Below are 16,952 nucleotides of genomic sequence, written 5' to 3'. Positions count from 1 at the left end.
CATGCAGTTGTTTCCCGAGGGGCAAATTTTCTTATTACGAAAAGTTCGTTCAAGAATTCAGAAAGTATGTCGAATGCTCAATGTATGTGTATGATATTCCCGGTAAAACTGATATGCGTCAAACCCTAGGTCGCCGCGCACGCGTGAAAAAAGGTCTGTTCGTTTTCGCTGCACTTCTGAACTAGTGCAATAAGTTAGAATGAAAGAAAATATTTGTTTCATTCTAACTTATTGCACCATGTTGCACTTTACCTTTAATCTGGGAACGTTAGCTCCGGTCCGATTGGCCTGATTGGCCACGATTGGCCGACCTGCGATGTATCCGTTGTTCGAAAAATCAAACGAATTCCGTGTGATTCTGTGTATTATTTGGGAGACTGTACGATAACACAGAGGTTCACGTACGGGCGATAATTTCGCGTATTATTCTGTAGTTTCGTCGGCTCCAAACACGGTGATGCTCGACAATCATGGAGCTGTGGGAAAAAGTTATCTTAGAATGGGTGAGCAATAATTTTTACGTATAAACGCCCGACGAGAATTAACGTACACAAAGCGTCCCTGTCACACATGGAACGAGTGATTCGTATGTACACAATATCGTACATCCGAACCCTTTCAGGCTTTGCAAATGAATTTCTCATGTCTTTCTACTTCCACTCTCTTTGCAACATTGTTCTCGAACAATTGTTCGATCGTTAGATGACGAGCGTATTGTAATTATTGTGCTCCTAGAGTTTCAAGCTACGTGTATGTAATGACATCCAAGAGAGAATGACATTAAAGAGAAAGAGAGATGTCTCATGGGCAAATGTTTTAATTTACAGATCAATTGCTTAGAAGTGCAGGAAAAACCAGTGAAAAGTATAACGGAATTGCAAGATGGAACGTTTTATATCAATTTCCTTAAATTAATGTAAGTACATTCCTAGCTATGTTGCAACGCAAACCTGCTATCTAAGCCTATTGTCATTCTGCAATTTATCCATGTTTGCAGAAAATGGAAGAAGCTTGAGAACTTTGGTCAAGAAGACATTGTGAAATTTATGGAAGGTGAGCACGAATATTTTCATGTTCGTCATACTGCTTTCCTAGTGCTCTATTTCTATTAATGCAGATTAACTTTAATTTTGGTTTAACTTACTTTTTATGCTTTTCTTTTTCTTAGAGCTAGAAGAAAAAAAAATAAATTAAACCAAGACATTGGTAGAAATGGACATAAATATATTATTTTTTAAATCTTTATACTTTTAAAAAGCAGAAATTTCTAAACCAGAGAATTAGCAAAATATAAACTTAACTTAGTTTTTTAAATTTTAGATTGTGTACAGTTGGAAGAATTAATATTTCTTTTTACGTTATCTGTTTACAGAGGAATATCCTACTTTCAAAGTCAATAAAGATGATAACACAGAACATATATACGTTGCATCGTTGTTACTCTTACATTTATGTCGAGCACTCTCTGCGGTACACCATTCCTTCCAATACAATATGTGCGATAACTTGAGAAATGAGACGCAAATTAGAGTTAAAACCTTCCTCGAGAGTGTCCTGCCTATTGGCAAGGATGTTACCAAGGAAACTATGAGAGACGTTATTATGGAGGTAGAGGATACATCAACAGCTGTGGATAGTCTCAGAACACCGCCCCTCGAGGACTTTTCCAATTCTCCTTTAACGCGTTCTGGACGTAGCAAAAAGATTCTGACGGAACGTGTTCGCGAGCTGAGAGACTTGAGATGCAACTTGCAGATAGAACGTTTTACTAACGCGGATTTACGGGATGATATATCGAGGCAACACAACAAAATAAAGAAGTTGCAGAAGAAGCTTGACGAAAAATCAGCGAAAATAAAAGAATTGCGAGAGGCAATGTTCAAGCCAGGCACTCCTCAGCCGTCCCATACAAAAGAGGACAACTCGCAAGAGAATTATTACAAAAGATGCATTAATGATCTAGAAAATCAATTGAGTAAACAACAAGATGAAATTAATAAACTGGAGGCAGAGAAAGATGCTATATCGAAGGAGCTGTGTTGTACGCGCAGGACATCTAAACATTTTAAAGAAAATTTTACAAACTGCGAACGGTCCTTGGAATCTTTATCGAACAAAATCGAATTAAAGGATAGAGAACTGATAGAACTTAGGATGCATAATGAAGAATTACGCGCGTATATCAAAGAATTGAACAGAAATGCTAATCCAGAGCAAAGCTTTGAGGTTGAAGATATATCGTATTCTGTCAGGTTAATGAACACTAGTGAAGTTTTACCTAGCGAAGCTTTAAGTTCTGTGATCGAGATCCAGCTTCAGGAAGCCAAAGAAGAATCTGCTATATTGCATGCTCAAGTTGATTCTTTAAAAGGAAGAATGGATCTTCTTGCAAAGGATTACAGAAATGTGTTGGAAACGAACAGAGATTTGGAGGAAAAAGTAAAAACGCTAGATCGGGTCCAGGCAGAATTAAATAATACGCAGAAGGAATTGGATGTATCAAATACAGCTCTTGAAGGTTTACGGGTGGAGAAACTCTCTCTCGTTACTCAAAATGAAGATTTGAAAAATTTACTTTCATCTAGGGAGAAAATATTGTCTGAAGCAGAACAGTTAAATGTTGCACTGAGTACAGAATTAAATAATACACAGAAGGAATTGGATGTATCAAATACAGCTCTTGAAGGTTTACGGGTGGAGAAACTCTCTCTCGTTACTCAAAATGAAGATTTGAAAAATTTACTTTCATCTAGGGAGAAAATATTGTCTGAAGCAGAACAGTTAAATGTTGCGCTGAGTACAGAATTAAATAATACGCAGAAGGAATTGGATGTATCAAATACAGCTCTTGAAGGTTTACAGGTGGAGAAACTCTCTCTCGTTACTCAAAATGAAGATTTGAAAAATTTACTTTCATCTAGGGAGAAAATATTGTCTGAAGCAGAACAGTTAAATGTTGCACTGAGTACAGAATTGGATAACTTAAAACTAGACATGAAGAACTTGAATAAATTGTTTGAAAATGAAAAAACCAATTCTTCAAATTTAAACGCTACTCTATTGGAAACCCAATCGCAAGTAACAGAACATCTTGCCTGGATTCATAAGCTTACTGATGAAAGAGATTCATACAAATCTTGCATCGACAATTGCAGTAAAAGTTTAAGAGATATTTTACATTGTGATAATCAATTTATACAAGTCGAAGCTGATAATTTAAATGACTCGACACTTAGTGATCTTACAAAATATATTGAAACAATGTTACACAATTGTGATGTAATTCGCGTTTCACATGAAAGTGATATCGAGAAATTAAAGACAACGATAGATGAAACAAATACAAACCTGCTTGAGCTACGATCAACGATTACAACTTTAGAAGAACAAAATAAGCAGACTGTCTTGGAGTTAGCTGTTATCGAGGAAGAGAAGAAACAAAAGGATTTATTATTAAATGAGCAAAAGGAAATTATGCATACATATTCGCAGGAAATCGAAGTCTTAAAAGAGATTAATAGAGATGAGAAACTCGTTTTGGAACAAAATGTACATGAATTAACAAACCATTTAACAAATCGAGAATCACTACTGAAATCTGTTATGACACAGTTAGAAGATCTACAGAACATACATAAAGATCTGAAATTAATGAAAGAGGAAACTCGGCAAAACTTTGGTGAATATCAAGAAAATATTGAACTAACATTTGAAAAGTTGCAATATGAATATCATATGTTATATCACAATTATCACAAAGTACAGCAAGAAAAAGAGAAGTTAGAGCATAATTTCAATTGTAATAAGGAAGAATTATCAAAAATTCAAGCGATAAATACTACATTACAACAAAATTTATTAGAAAACGAAGAAAAGATAGGTGATTTGGAAGAGAAGGAAAGAATTCTCTTTGACGAATTAAATGAATCCAAACGCAATGTACAAGAATTAAAAGATATAAATCAAGCGTTGGAAGAGCTGCACGCAACGATGAAAACTGAAACCAATGATAAGCTGGAAAGTCTCAAGTCAGATAATGCTAAAATATTACTCGAGTTGAAAGATACCACTGATAAGCTCAATTTATTACATCAAGAAATGAGTGATACAATGACGCAGATGGAATTAAAAGAAGCACAAATTAACGAGTTACTTTCGGACGTTTCAGCCTTAAAAACAGAGAAGGACGATTTAATGCATTCTCATAAAGAAATACTTGAAGCAAAAGATAAAGAAATAGAAGTGAAAGAAGAGGCATTATTGACGTTACAAACTAAAATGAATAGGCTGACGAGCGAAGCAAACACTACGGAGAAGAAGATGAGAGAGATAATTATTAATCTTCAAGAAGTAAGATCTAGCCAAGATGCTGTCTTGACAACGCAAGAAGCAGCTTTGAAGGAAAAGTGTCTGTACATAGAAAAACTTCAAGAACGGTTTGATAACTCTAAGGAGATCCTGAATAAAGAACTTGAAGATACAAAATCGTCGTTGCGCGAATGTCAAATTAAGTTCTTCGACCTACAAAATCAACTTAATAGTCAAAACAGGACTGTAGTAGAATTGCAAGATGTGCTCAAAACAATGAGTGCAGAACTTGAAACGAGTAAAGAATACTGCAAGAATGTGGATGCGAATCAAGCGGAAATTGTAAAATTGTGCCAAGAATTGGAACATCCAACGAAAAATTTGAATTCTACGATTACGGAAACCTGCTCAGAGTTTGATTTACATGATGTACCGCAATGCATTAATATAGAGAATAAGTACAAGTGCATTAATGTAGACAATAACGCAAATATTTTGAATATTATTAAGATGACTCTTGATGAATTACACAAATCTCAGAAAATTATCTCGCGTTTAACTTGTGCAAATGCTGAATTGAATGAAACTTTGGTGAAACAAAAAGTACTTATAGATAACAGTGTAAAAGACAAAGAAGAAGTCTGCGGTCTAAAGAATAAGATACGAGAATTGGAAATAATAGCACAGAAACGGAATGACTATCTTAAGAGCCTCATAAAAAATAAGGAATCTTTAAAGGACCCCTTGCAGAAAGTTTTCGCTATGCGAAACGACTTAGATACTACTTTAACATCGTTCAAGCAAAAGTGGGATGAAGTATCGACGAAGTTTCAGGATATTTTTCATACTGAGAGTTCCGTTTGCGACGAGTTTAAACAGTTGCAAATTAAGAAGACAAGTCTCGAAAATATATTATTGAAGTGTCAAGCTGATTATTCACAGAACATCAAATCTGTATGTGATATTTTATGGGACAAGTTCTTATGGACGGAACAAAAATTACACGATACCTATTTATGTTCAATACATGAGAAAGAGTGTTTGGACATACTGACAAGTGTGGAAGATCAATTTTCTAACGAGAAAATGATAATTGATATAGGATTGGAGAAATACAAAGCGCTGCAAATTGATGTAAAGAAGTCTGAAGAAGAAATAGAATCTTTCACTGCTTTAGCCACCTTTTACGATAATAGTTTAAAATCTGGTGAAATCAAGAATCAAGTAGAGATAGAGAAGAAATTGCAAAATCAAATTAATCAACTGACAAAGGAAAAGAAAGATCTCAAAAATAGAATGGATACTATGCGTTTGAGGAATGTGAAATTAGAGAAAAATATCGATGATCTTAGAACAGAGATAAAGAACCTAAAGTCGACGGAGACAGTGCCAACGGAAATTAACTTGACAGTGTCTGAAAGAGCGGAAATACAATCTCTGAAAGAAGAATTAGAACGTTTGAAAGAACAGAACCAACAGCTACATGAAGAAAAGGATGAGTCGAGCAAGATGGCAAACCAAAAACTTGAAAATCAGTTAAAAGAGGTTCATACTGCATATGAACAAAAACTGGAAGATATGAAACAAAAAATGGTAAGTAGAAAAATATTTATGCTTTAGAATTTTGAGATTCATGTTTCGTGTAAACAGTAATATTGCTTTACGTTAATTTAATGTTAAATTTATTTTAGAAAACAGCCTACAATGAGGAAATGACGAAGTTAAACAAAGATCAAGAAAAGATTTTAGAAGAAAAGTTGCAGAAACAAACAGAAAAAATGTGCCGAAAGCAGAGTGAAGAACTTGATAAATACAGAGAACACGTTAGCCGATTAAGTTCGCAACTTTGGAACGTGGGAGAAAACCTTCTAGTCGAGCAACAACAGAAGCAAGATGCGTTAAAGCGTTTAAGAGAATTAGAAACCAGAATCAAAGAATTCCAAGCGGCCCAACCAATAGCTACAATTTCGCGTAAGACTTGCAAGTACGTACAACTGTGTATTTTGTTCTTGGAATATAATATAAAGAAAATATATTATATCAATTTAACAATTAATTAATTAATCTATTACAGAACGGAAAAGCAAGAAATGTTACCTGAAAACATACAACAAGCACATAAACTAACAACGCTTATAACTGAAGAAACATTCGAAAGGAGGCACAGTATTAGAAGCATACAAGCAATGGGCAATGTATTTAAAACGGAGGACGAAGAAGAAATCTTTGATAATGTTTATCTAGGTATATATTTCGCATACTAATCATGAATACTAACGTTGATCAAGAATTAAATTTTGCTTTTCAATCAATGTCCTCTCTCTTCTTGCTTATTAATCAATCCTCTTTATTCCAGCCGATATGAAACGAGGAAATTTTGTACCTGTCACCGATGTCAACCGTTTGTCTGTGTTACAAATGAGAAACTCTCTTTGCAAGCCCCATCTGAAATCGTCTTATCCAGCAGAAATGCAATTCCTTCCTCCAACTTTGACCGAAGAAGAAATTAAGGTAATTCTTCTTAATGTAAATTACGTCTCTTTTGAATTTTTATCGCGTATAAATACTTTGTTAATTTCGTGTACTGTTACTCATATGTCTCGTGCGTTTAATGTGCATTATAAAGATTTTATGTATTCTTTTATAGACGGGCTCCTCAGCGGAAGATAACTTTAATGATAGTCTTAGCCAAAGTCTTCTCCCAGAACAGAAAGTCAGGAAAAAAGATAGATCTCAGGTAAGTTGTTATATTCTTATGTTGTTCTCTCTTTTATATAATCGTCCCTTACTTGATGTTTGTGATGTTTGTGATTCCTACATTCACATTATTAGATATCATATAAAAAGCCTGGTCCTCCAACACCAAGCAAAAACGGGGGAAGATTATCATTGCAGGTATTTGCATATCCTCGTATATGTTATTATCTTGCATATTATGCATATAGCTGCAAAAAAATCTATTCGAGAATTTGCTCAAACAAAACAAATTTGTCTAAAGCTTTTATTACGCTATAAAACCGCATCATTACAAAATTTTACTGAAAATTCCTTTTAATAATTTGTGTTAGGGCAATGAATTAAGAAGCCCAAGTTCACGTGTATTGAGGGAGCGAAATGTGGATAGAAAAACAACGACTACTCCTCATTCGCTGAAGAACATATTCACGCTAAAACGGCAAGACGAAGTGAGTACGAATAATATATAAATAACTTTGTATTAAGTGACATTAATATGTTAAACATATTTTTTTAACAGAACACAACTAGCACGCCAAAACGCAGACTCAGTAATCTTTTTCGCAAATCTCGTTTACAATCGGATCGATGAATAAATACTACGGTCATACAACTATATATAAAAAAGTAACAATATATTAGCGCAACAACGAACTAGGAGCTCTACAACTATGGATTATACTATATAAGCATTGCAGATGTCATATAGAAATAAGAATTTATTGTAATTTTACTCTATAACTATTTTTATTTTTATCATATCAAACATCATTCTTGGAAGAAGATTGAGAATTGTTAATAACTTTGCAATAATGTGTAATAATGTGTAATAATGTGTAAATAAAATGTGATATATAAATAATTAACATTTTATATAGGACCCCACACGATTTATATGAGAGAAAAAAAAAACGTTTTTGGTCAATTTTTTTGAATTTTTAATATGTAGTACTTGCATCTCTGATAAAAAGTTTCAAATTTTATCAACTTTCTATGATTAGTTTCTGAGTTATAGACATTTGAAAGTCGCGTTTACAAGACCGTCCGTACGTTTGTTTACACGAGCACTTAATATAGTGAATAACAGTTAATATATTGAAAGCACGAGTAGACAAACATATAGACGGTCTTGTGAACGCGAATTTCAAATGTCTATAACTCAGAAACTAATCATAGAAAGTTGATAAAATTTGAAACTTTTTATCAGGGTCACAAGTACTACAACATATAAAAAAAAATTTTTTTTAATTGAAAAGATTTTTTTCATATAAATCGTGTGGGGTCCTTTATATGAAACAGTCGAGTGTACAGAGCATTATCACAAAATGTACAGGAAAAGCGATATAGTTGTAAAATTATATCCAGTTTATCATGTGTCTAATTGCATTCACAAATAAAATATCATATGAATACTATCATAATGAATTGTATCTGTTTATTTAAAGAAGTTATTAAATAGTTAAGATAGATAGACAGACAAAGAGAGAAAGATAATTCTTTTATAGTACTTATTTTTATATGGAATATATATATATATATATATATATCTTTATATTGTATTATTTGTAACATGACATATAATGAAATAAATTCGATTCCGCAGAAAAATTAAAATTTTTCTCTTACGTGTAATCGCTTTGTAACAGAATATTTATCTATCAAAACGTATTGATACTTGCTCTAACAGCTCTTATCAGTTAAGTATGCTTTTGTAATTCTCAAATTGCATAGCTGCTTCGAATACATATCACAATCCAATCGTCTGAATTTAAGAATACAAGAGAGCGAAGCATTTAAGAATTACGATGTGTCTCTTACTCGGAATCAGATTCCTGCAATTAATTTGAATCCTTGCATAATAATGTAATTTATGGCATTATGCTTATTGACATTGTAATATTTGTTTGAACTTACCATATATTGCCCCTCGACGTATCTCCCTGAGTTTCTAGAGGTTCTCCGCAATTCCCTACGCTCTACATGCTCTTGACTTCGTCGTCTATTGCAAAATTACGTTCTGTTTATTACACAATCTTAAAATAAAGAATACATGACAGAACATACTTACGATTTTGACTGTATTTGTAAAGTTTTGAGTCTGTTATCAATGTCTTGCGAAGGACTCGTTGAGGTGTCCTCTATAATTGCTGAAGGAGATGCTTGCATTTGTGCAGTATCATTATTTTCATAGAAAGCATTTGTTCTGGGTCCACGTGTTGTCACTACTTTATTAACTGGTAATCTGAAAAATAAAATTATTATATCGACGCGTTCAGCAAATAAATTTATTTTACAATTTAAAAATAATCTGTATTTCAACTGGTGCGTTATTGCTATTATGTTTTCCGCTCGTATTTAGTTCAATAAAAATATGAGAAAGTAAATTACTCACTGATTCTTCCGTGGACCACGCTTTTTCTTCTGTTTGCTGAAATAAAAACGCCCATTTTCAGGTGGAAGTGCAATTATTCTGACTACTCATATTTCAAAATAAAGGGACAAAAATGTCATAATTATGAAAAGTTGTCACATACATATGATCTTTTTGTATACTCAAGTTTATAGTCCATACATACATATGTATTTAGAGATTTTCTTTTTAATATTACTTTTTAATATGTGAAACGTTAAAATCTAAGTAATAATATCAAGATGATGTAGATGAATAATGATAACATATTTGTGAAGTGATGGGTATAGAGAACGGCGTGTCATGAAAAGGAACGTAGGCATCATTAATTTCAGGAAATATGAAGCACAAACGATCAATTCTTTTATTTTACTATATATTATTAATTGAAACAATATGTTTTTTGCGCTTTTTAATGGCTCTTTGATTTTTAATTTTGATAAAGTAGGATTTAGGAGCGCTGGGAGTAGAAGGTCTTATTTGAAGCAATATTTATTCATATGTCTATCACACCAATTTGTATTATTAATATATAAATATAATACAAAGTTTTTTTAAGCTTACTTGATTTTAATCTCGATAAAATACACATCGTTCTCTATGCGCTATTTTTTCAATTACCTCAAAAATATGACAATATTATATATTCCTTAATAATCTCTTATTCTAGTTCAGAAATTATTTGTTGTTAAAATAGGCACGAAGTATAATAGATTACATCGAGAATCTTATACAATTTTTGTCCCTTACATATATTTTTAAATATTAATACATATTTCATATTCATCTAAAAAAATATTTTTTAACTTTTGTAACGATCAGGTCGCCTGTAACAAGCGGTTAGGATCACTACTCATGCAAACATATATATATATATGTATACAAAAAAAATATTTTTTTGTCTGAAACATAGTGATCTAAAGTAGATATTTATATGACAGATATTTATATATTAAGCACAAGCATGCAGTTATTCTGCAAGAAGTAAGATCGCAAATATTTTTTTATAAACAATATACAATTTACGACTCAATCGTACTCCCTCTCTCTGCCTCTGTCTCTCTCAGACACACACACACACTCAACAGTGTTCCAACTTTAATATTTCAAAATTGTAAAATTATGATAATTATTACGTATTTTAATGTGTTAAAATAATTGATTGAGTTTAACGATACACGTCGACTTGCCGTCTTAGATTATAGTTCATCTTTATCATAATTTTATCATAGCAATGAATTATAATATACAAAAGTTTCATGAATATATCATACATATATAGTATTAATAAAGCATTAATAAAAAAATGGCAATAAAATAAAAATATTAGTAATGAAACTACCATTTTCTACAGATCTACATTTTGCAAGCAACATTAATGTCTTGTAGCGGTAGTAAAAGAATGACATTAGTATGTGCATAGAATGTATCTGCGCTTTCAATTTTACAAATGATATATATTGTCTATAGTATGGTTCGCATTGCAAAAGCTAGTAAAGGCAAGCATTTAGTTTTTATTGCATTTCATTACAACGATAATCGAGGACTATTGAATCAGTCATTGCCGATTTTTCTTTGTGTTATCGAATAATTACATATAACAATTACTTGCAATTATAATTAAGACCATACTAACAAATTTAACAAAAAAGAATATTATATTAGATTCTCTATATTCGGGTACATCCAACTCACCCAGCAAGTTCGTGATCAGAACCTTCATCAGGTTCATCAGCATCCTCTTCCTCTGCAAAGGGAAATATTATTGTTTAGACAATGAAGGGCAACTTAAAACTAATATCTGACTTTCAATATTTCTCTAATTAAAATTATGAACGCAATTATTTTTACAGTTATCGACATTTGTGAATGTTTCAGTCCAAATTCGAGTCCAAATCTGACTCTACACTCTACAGCATACATTAAATAATTTTAATCTCATATGGAAACAGCAAGAAAATATGAACTTATACAGTATTCCAAATTATGATACATTCGTCAATTTCCTGTCCAATTTAATTAATTTTGGAAAACGGAGTTGCGTCCCGCCGTATAAATATACACGTCAAATGCGTTTTTTAAGATAAGCATAGTAAATTAAAATCTTTTACCTGCTAATTGATCTTTCTTGCGTCTTGTATAAGCTCGTTTACTTGTAACTGGCACTTGATCAGTTTCACCATGTAATAAACTATTTCTGTACAATAGTAAAGGCTGCCAATCTTCCCCTCGTGAAGACGGCATTCCAGCTTGTAACCGTCTATCCAGAAAGTTGAGTCTGCAATAGAATACAACATATTAAAGAGCGCATAAACTTGAAAGAAAATACTGGGAAAAAAAATAGATTTAATACATAGTACTTACACTACACGTTTATCCTGTTTGAGAAGCTTATTCGTGAATTCGGACAATATCTCAAGGAATGGTAAATTCGGTGGGGGGCCTGTGGGATCCTGTTCGACACCATCTGGAGGAGTGATGACGAATAACACTCCCGCACGGTGTAAGGCCGTAATTGCTTCGCGATTTTTCACGGCGTCCAAACCAAAGGATAAAGCAAATCGTTTTGCAAGTTCCTAGACATAATTAGATTTTAGCACATTACTTCATTACACTACAAAACAGTATATTGATAATTACATACCTTTATCGCGGTGAATTCTTCACTGTTTCTGTTCACCTTGCCCTTTTCGGTCATTATCTCGTTGTACAAAATATTTAAGCTTTGTTGCATCGTTAGCGCACAATTCGTTTTATTGATATCTCTTGCTTTCCCTAACGTGGTCTTAATAATATCGCCGTAATCGTTGTAATATTTGACGTAATGCTTGAACACATCCGCTGCAGCTTTCGTGGGGATCATATTGTATACAATTAACTTGCAATAGCCAGCTAAGAAATTTCTTCGTTTATGCAGCTCTTCGATTTTAGAGTGTTCATCATGCCCTTCTACGAGAAATAAATTCATATTATATATATTTCAATAATCTGTTTAATATATTCATATATTAGCTCGACTCATTTGAGGTGCCGAGTAGCGTAATGGTAGAGCACTCATCTCTCAAAATAAAAGATCCGAGTTCAATTCCCGGTCTTGTCACCTCATATATAAGAAATTTTGTATACAAAAGATGGTATTCAACCGTGATAGAAATAAGAACCAAAACACAAATTTCACGGTATATAACTAAATAAATCATGATACATTTCTTCGAGGAATATCTAAATAAAAATAATAAATTACTTACCATCCTCTTCTTCGAAGAAAACATACTCTTGTATAAATCTATTGAGCATGTTTTGCATTGCTTGGTCCGGCTCGTACACTAACTGATGCAGCAAGGGATTAGTATGCGTAGTCAGTTGATTGCAGAATACAACCAGCAAATCACATATTGTGTTGTACGCAACTTCCCTCAAGATCGGCGGCGATGGCTGTTTAATATCAGATAAATATCATTTATAAAACGATTTACAATGTAAATTTAAGGATTTTCGAATTTGTGTAATTACCGTGCCGCTACTATCGCCGCTGACGAAATGGCGCATTGAACCCATAAATGAATGCAGTCGTTCCTTCAACTGCCGGCATTCGTCCTCGCCACGACTGCCCGAGTCCACAGCTTCCATCAAATGATTTTCGCCCCACAAAATGGCGAAGAAGCATGCGCTTATGCAGTACTTAATTGCTTTGTCCGGTAAGCATCTACATACAGATAATTTAAATATTATTTACATGTACAAGAAATATTTTGTGTAAATTATAAGGAATTATAAGGAAAAGTACTTTGAAGGATCCTTTGCGTCCTCAATATCCTTGTACAACGAATCCCATATGCCCCATGGATTCATATTGTGACAGGCATAAAAGATGGAAACTTTTTTAAGTGATTGGACAACGTTAAATATCTCATCTTCGTCCGGTTCCTCGTCTCCCTCAATCAAATTCCTATATTCATCAATCGCTTCTTTGTATTTATTTACAATGGAATCGATTAAAGTTGAACGAGCGACATCACATCTATAAAAGAAGAATTTGAATACTAAATGCTTTAAACAGATATATAAAATACACAATTAAGAAAAAAAAACAATCTATATACCTGGTAAAAATAGCATGACCTTCCACACACATATGTTCTAAGGTTTTAGCAGCCGTATCCAAAACTTCGGTATCATGCATTTTTTCTACGATCGTGTGAATTTTACTTAAAAGAGAATCTAAGTTTATTTCTTGTCTAGATTTTGTGTAAATATCCAAATCGAAATATTGCGGGATTGCGAGTAAATTCGCCAATTTTTCAGGATCTGCCCTGTACTTATCGAGTAACAGTGGTAACGTTTGAATGAAATGTTCCGTCAATTTTTGCTTATCATCGTGAACTTGTTTAAGTTCTTTCACCGACAGAATTTTTCGAGTGGGTCCACGACCGACCGGTGCTTCGCCCGTAGCAGCTTGTTTTATGCAACACACCATCAATTCAATGAGAGACGTTTCTTTCTGATTGTCCAACGCTTCCTCGTCGGGACCAGCTTCCTCTAATAAGAGATCCGTCATGCACTCCCAATCCTTCATCATTTGATTAGTTTCAATTAGAGAATCAACGAGATACGCTCCGTGCTCGTGTAACTCGGATTCGATGAAGAACAGAACAAGATCGCGTATAAGTGGCGTATTCGGCAATCGTTTCTTGCCGCGTCTGGTCTTAACACTGGCTGTGGCTTCGTCGTCCAGACGGAATAAACGTTCATTCAGAAATTCACCGGCAGCCTGCGCGACCGCACGATGCGAGGAATAAACAAGTTCGTACACGTGTTCGCAGTCTTTATCAGTGAGGATCTCTCTGTGATGCTTCAAGATCGAAATAACAAGTTTCACAGCCTGCACCGCTACATCGTATTCCTTGTCCAACGTCATCGCGACGATTCTGTCCTTGAACTTGCTTGTGAACAGCTCGAGCTTCGTTTTTAGTTCCTCTGAGGCGTACAATGGTTGTAACGCCTGCAAGCATTTAAGTCTAACTTCTCCAACTTTATCATGCAAAGTCCAGCCTGCAAAATTCATATCAAACATGAAATGTAGTAAACGCGGGGATATCTATTTTAATATACATGAATAAAAATGTTCTGTACCAATATATTTCAAATAGGAATCATCTAAGAAATTTTGGTGGAATTTCTTCATCCAGACTCCGATCTCTGCCATACAAATTGCGCGTATTTCCGGCAAGGTATCCCTATATCTATGGACAAAAACAGACTTGAACATATACGTAAGCATGTTCTTTATCTCGTCCATGTTCTCTTCCAATTCCTTTCGCTTTGCCATCAAGGACTCCAATCTGTCTGCCGCCCTTTTCTCCCGAGCCTTTTGTCTCTCGGCTTCATACTGCCGTTGCGTATTGTCCAAATTTATGGATACAGTCAGTGCAACGTCTACCAATGCTGTCATTAATTTCATAGCTAGAAATAAAATTGTTTCGTTAATGCAATGACCGGCTTGCGGAAAAAATTTGTAATCACAATTGTTCAGTTTATTGGAATTTACCGGCAAGCGTTGCAGTATGTCTAAACGCCCTCACTTGTGAATCCGACAGTCCAGTTAGTAAAGAAATAACGTTATCCATTAAAAACTGATCATAGATAATAGAATATTGACATTGTCGAACGAGAATTTGAACGAATTCACAAAAGTTTGCACGAAACTTTTTCCACTGCTGTCCTGTCATTATTAACGGATATTCGCCACTTTCCTATAGAACAGAATTACGTAAACAATGTTATAATCAAGTTATTCATATCATATACATATATCATGTTATTATAATCTGAGAAATATACCTCATCGAATTCCTCAGTCATCTTGCGAATAATTGCCACATGTTCCATGGTCAGTTGCATCTCGGGAGTGATGCGACCTTTGCAACCGCTCGCATTGATGAAAAACTGCATCAACATGAGCAGCGCGTTCTCCCTGTTGCTTTTGTACTTTTCTATCCAGTCGTCAACAATAGTCTGCGAAACAATATTTGCAAAAGATTTTGATACATAATTTTCTCTCTTGTATTATTTATTACTAAATATAAATCAACTTACAGTGAGCGAAGACCGATTATTTCTAATAACGTAATAAAGACTAGCTTCATCTTCCAAACTGTGCGTATGATGTGCTCTTTTGTTACGTCCTCGTCCACCGCCTCCTCTACCTCTGTTGCTGGACGATGGAACGTAGTCTGTATCGACTTCTTTGTACTTGGGTTGCTGCACTACGCCTCCTTTAAAGTCAGGAATTACAATATTACTCATTATAAAGTCTTCCATAGATATCGATACGAAAAAATTCATACATACCACGCATTCTTGCACGAGTGTTCCTTGTGATTCTCATGTTAGATGCTGCTGGCGTTGCGGGAGCCTCGAATTGCGCCTGATTGTCAAAGTTTCCCGTCTGTTCCTGGTATTGCTGTTGAGACGTGCCCGGCGAACTGTGGCTCTCGGAGGAATAATGCTCCGGACTGTAAATATATATATATATATAATAGTAATGTTACAATTATATCAAAGATTTAACGAAATGCTCCAGGCCGTAAACACAATATAGCAATACATTACAATTATGCTCAATAACAATTCTCGCAATAATAACGTTAATCGCATTACGTGGGATTGTGCAGCGGAGTCTGAGACGCCTGATTGTACGGGGTGTACGCGTTGTAGTCGTTCGCGTCCCCGGCGGAATTGTCGTTCATCGGAGTCATCGGCGTCATCGGGGTCTCGTACTCCGGCGGCACCGGGTCGTCCATGCGGATCCGCTTGCCTCCCCGTCTGTGCATCATCGCGCGGCGTTCCTCTACGTTCTGGCGCGTCCGGAAAGTAAACTCGCGCCCGCGGGAAAGCGCGGGCTGGGCCGCGATAAACGCGCGTAAACCGTGTTTACGTAGAGTCTCGCATTAAACGCGTCGGGACAGACCATTCGAGTATACTTTCGACAAGAGCGACGGAGATCCCGCGCGAAGGATGCTCCTCGACGTTTATATCCCGTATCCGTTCTCAGCATCCGCGATCCGATGATCCGACGCTGATCTCTCGATCTCTGGTGCCCGCGTCGCCCGCGACGTCGTCCACATCTGTTCCCCGTTCCCCCGCACTACACTACCGCCCCGCAGTATTAAACGTTTGACAATGCCATTTCAACGGTGCCAATGCTGCCAATAATAAATTTATAAACATAGCGGCCGAACACTGGGGACATTTCGTGACGCCACGTCCCGACGAGCGATCTCATTGGCCGCTCGATAGGGAATTCTCAAGATGTCTTTAGATTCATGAGCGCGCACCCGTCGACGCCCCGCCATTTTCTCCTGGAGCAATTTGAATCGTCCGTCTCTCTCTCTCTCTCCCGACATTACTGTGCCGATTGCCGATCCTTCGCGCGTGAGGAAGGAGGAAGGAGGAGGATGCTCGTCGCGTAGTGCAAACGCGCGTTTAAAAGTGGCGA

General features: G+C 35.2%; 2 protein-coding genes across 3 annotated transcripts; one reads left to right on the top strand and one right to left on the bottom strand.

Moving 5' to 3' along the window:
* Positions 1-54: 54 nt before the first annotated feature.
* Positions 55-7,906, top strand: Mud (mushroom body defect). Of its 2 annotated transcripts, XM_071705403.1 has the most exons (11): positions 55-503; positions 828-916; positions 998-1,053; positions 1,373-5,901; positions 6,000-6,292; positions 6,383-6,552; positions 6,665-6,819; positions 6,956-7,045; positions 7,141-7,203; positions 7,377-7,493; positions 7,565-7,906. In XM_071705403.1, exons 1-11 carry the CDS (start codon positions 471-473, stop codon positions 7,634-7,636), a joined length of 5,667 nt encoding a protein of 1,888 aa, XP_071561504.1. In that variant the 5' UTR covers positions 55-470; the 3' UTR covers positions 7,637-7,906. The 2 variants fall into 2 exon arrangements, with proteins under 2 accessions (XP_071561504.1, XP_071561505.1); XM_071705404.1 differs by lacking the exon at positions 7,141-7,203.
* Sa1 (stromal antigen) lies at positions 7,510-16,631 on the bottom strand. Its single transcript, XM_071705405.1, has 18 exons — positions 16,115-16,631; positions 15,806-15,969; positions 15,551-15,729; positions 15,296-15,469; positions 15,003-15,207; positions 14,588-14,917; positions 13,558-14,506; positions 13,242-13,475; positions 12,968-13,160; positions 12,703-12,889; positions 12,099-12,403; positions 11,819-12,030; positions 11,566-11,732; positions 11,150-11,201; positions 9,437-9,472; positions 9,113-9,286; positions 8,959-9,043; positions 7,510-8,876 (listed from the first exon to the last, which is right to left on the bottom strand). Exons 1-18 carry the CDS (start codon positions 16,288-16,290, stop codon positions 8,859-8,861), a joined length of 3,840 nt encoding a protein of 1,279 aa, XP_071561506.1. The 5' UTR covers positions 16,291-16,631; the 3' UTR covers positions 7,510-8,858.
* Positions 16,632-16,952: the final 321 nt, after the last annotated feature.

This window comes from Temnothorax nylanderi, unplaced genomic scaffold (assembly GCF_030848795.1).
Source record: "Temnothorax nylanderi isolate EJ_2023f unplaced genomic scaffold, tnyl_v1.0 TNYL_tig0046_pilon, whole genome shotgun sequence".
Taxonomy (NCBI): domain Eukaryota; kingdom Metazoa; phylum Arthropoda; class Insecta; order Hymenoptera; family Formicidae; genus Temnothorax; species Temnothorax nylanderi.
This window is presented reverse-complemented; position numbering and strand designations above follow the sequence as displayed.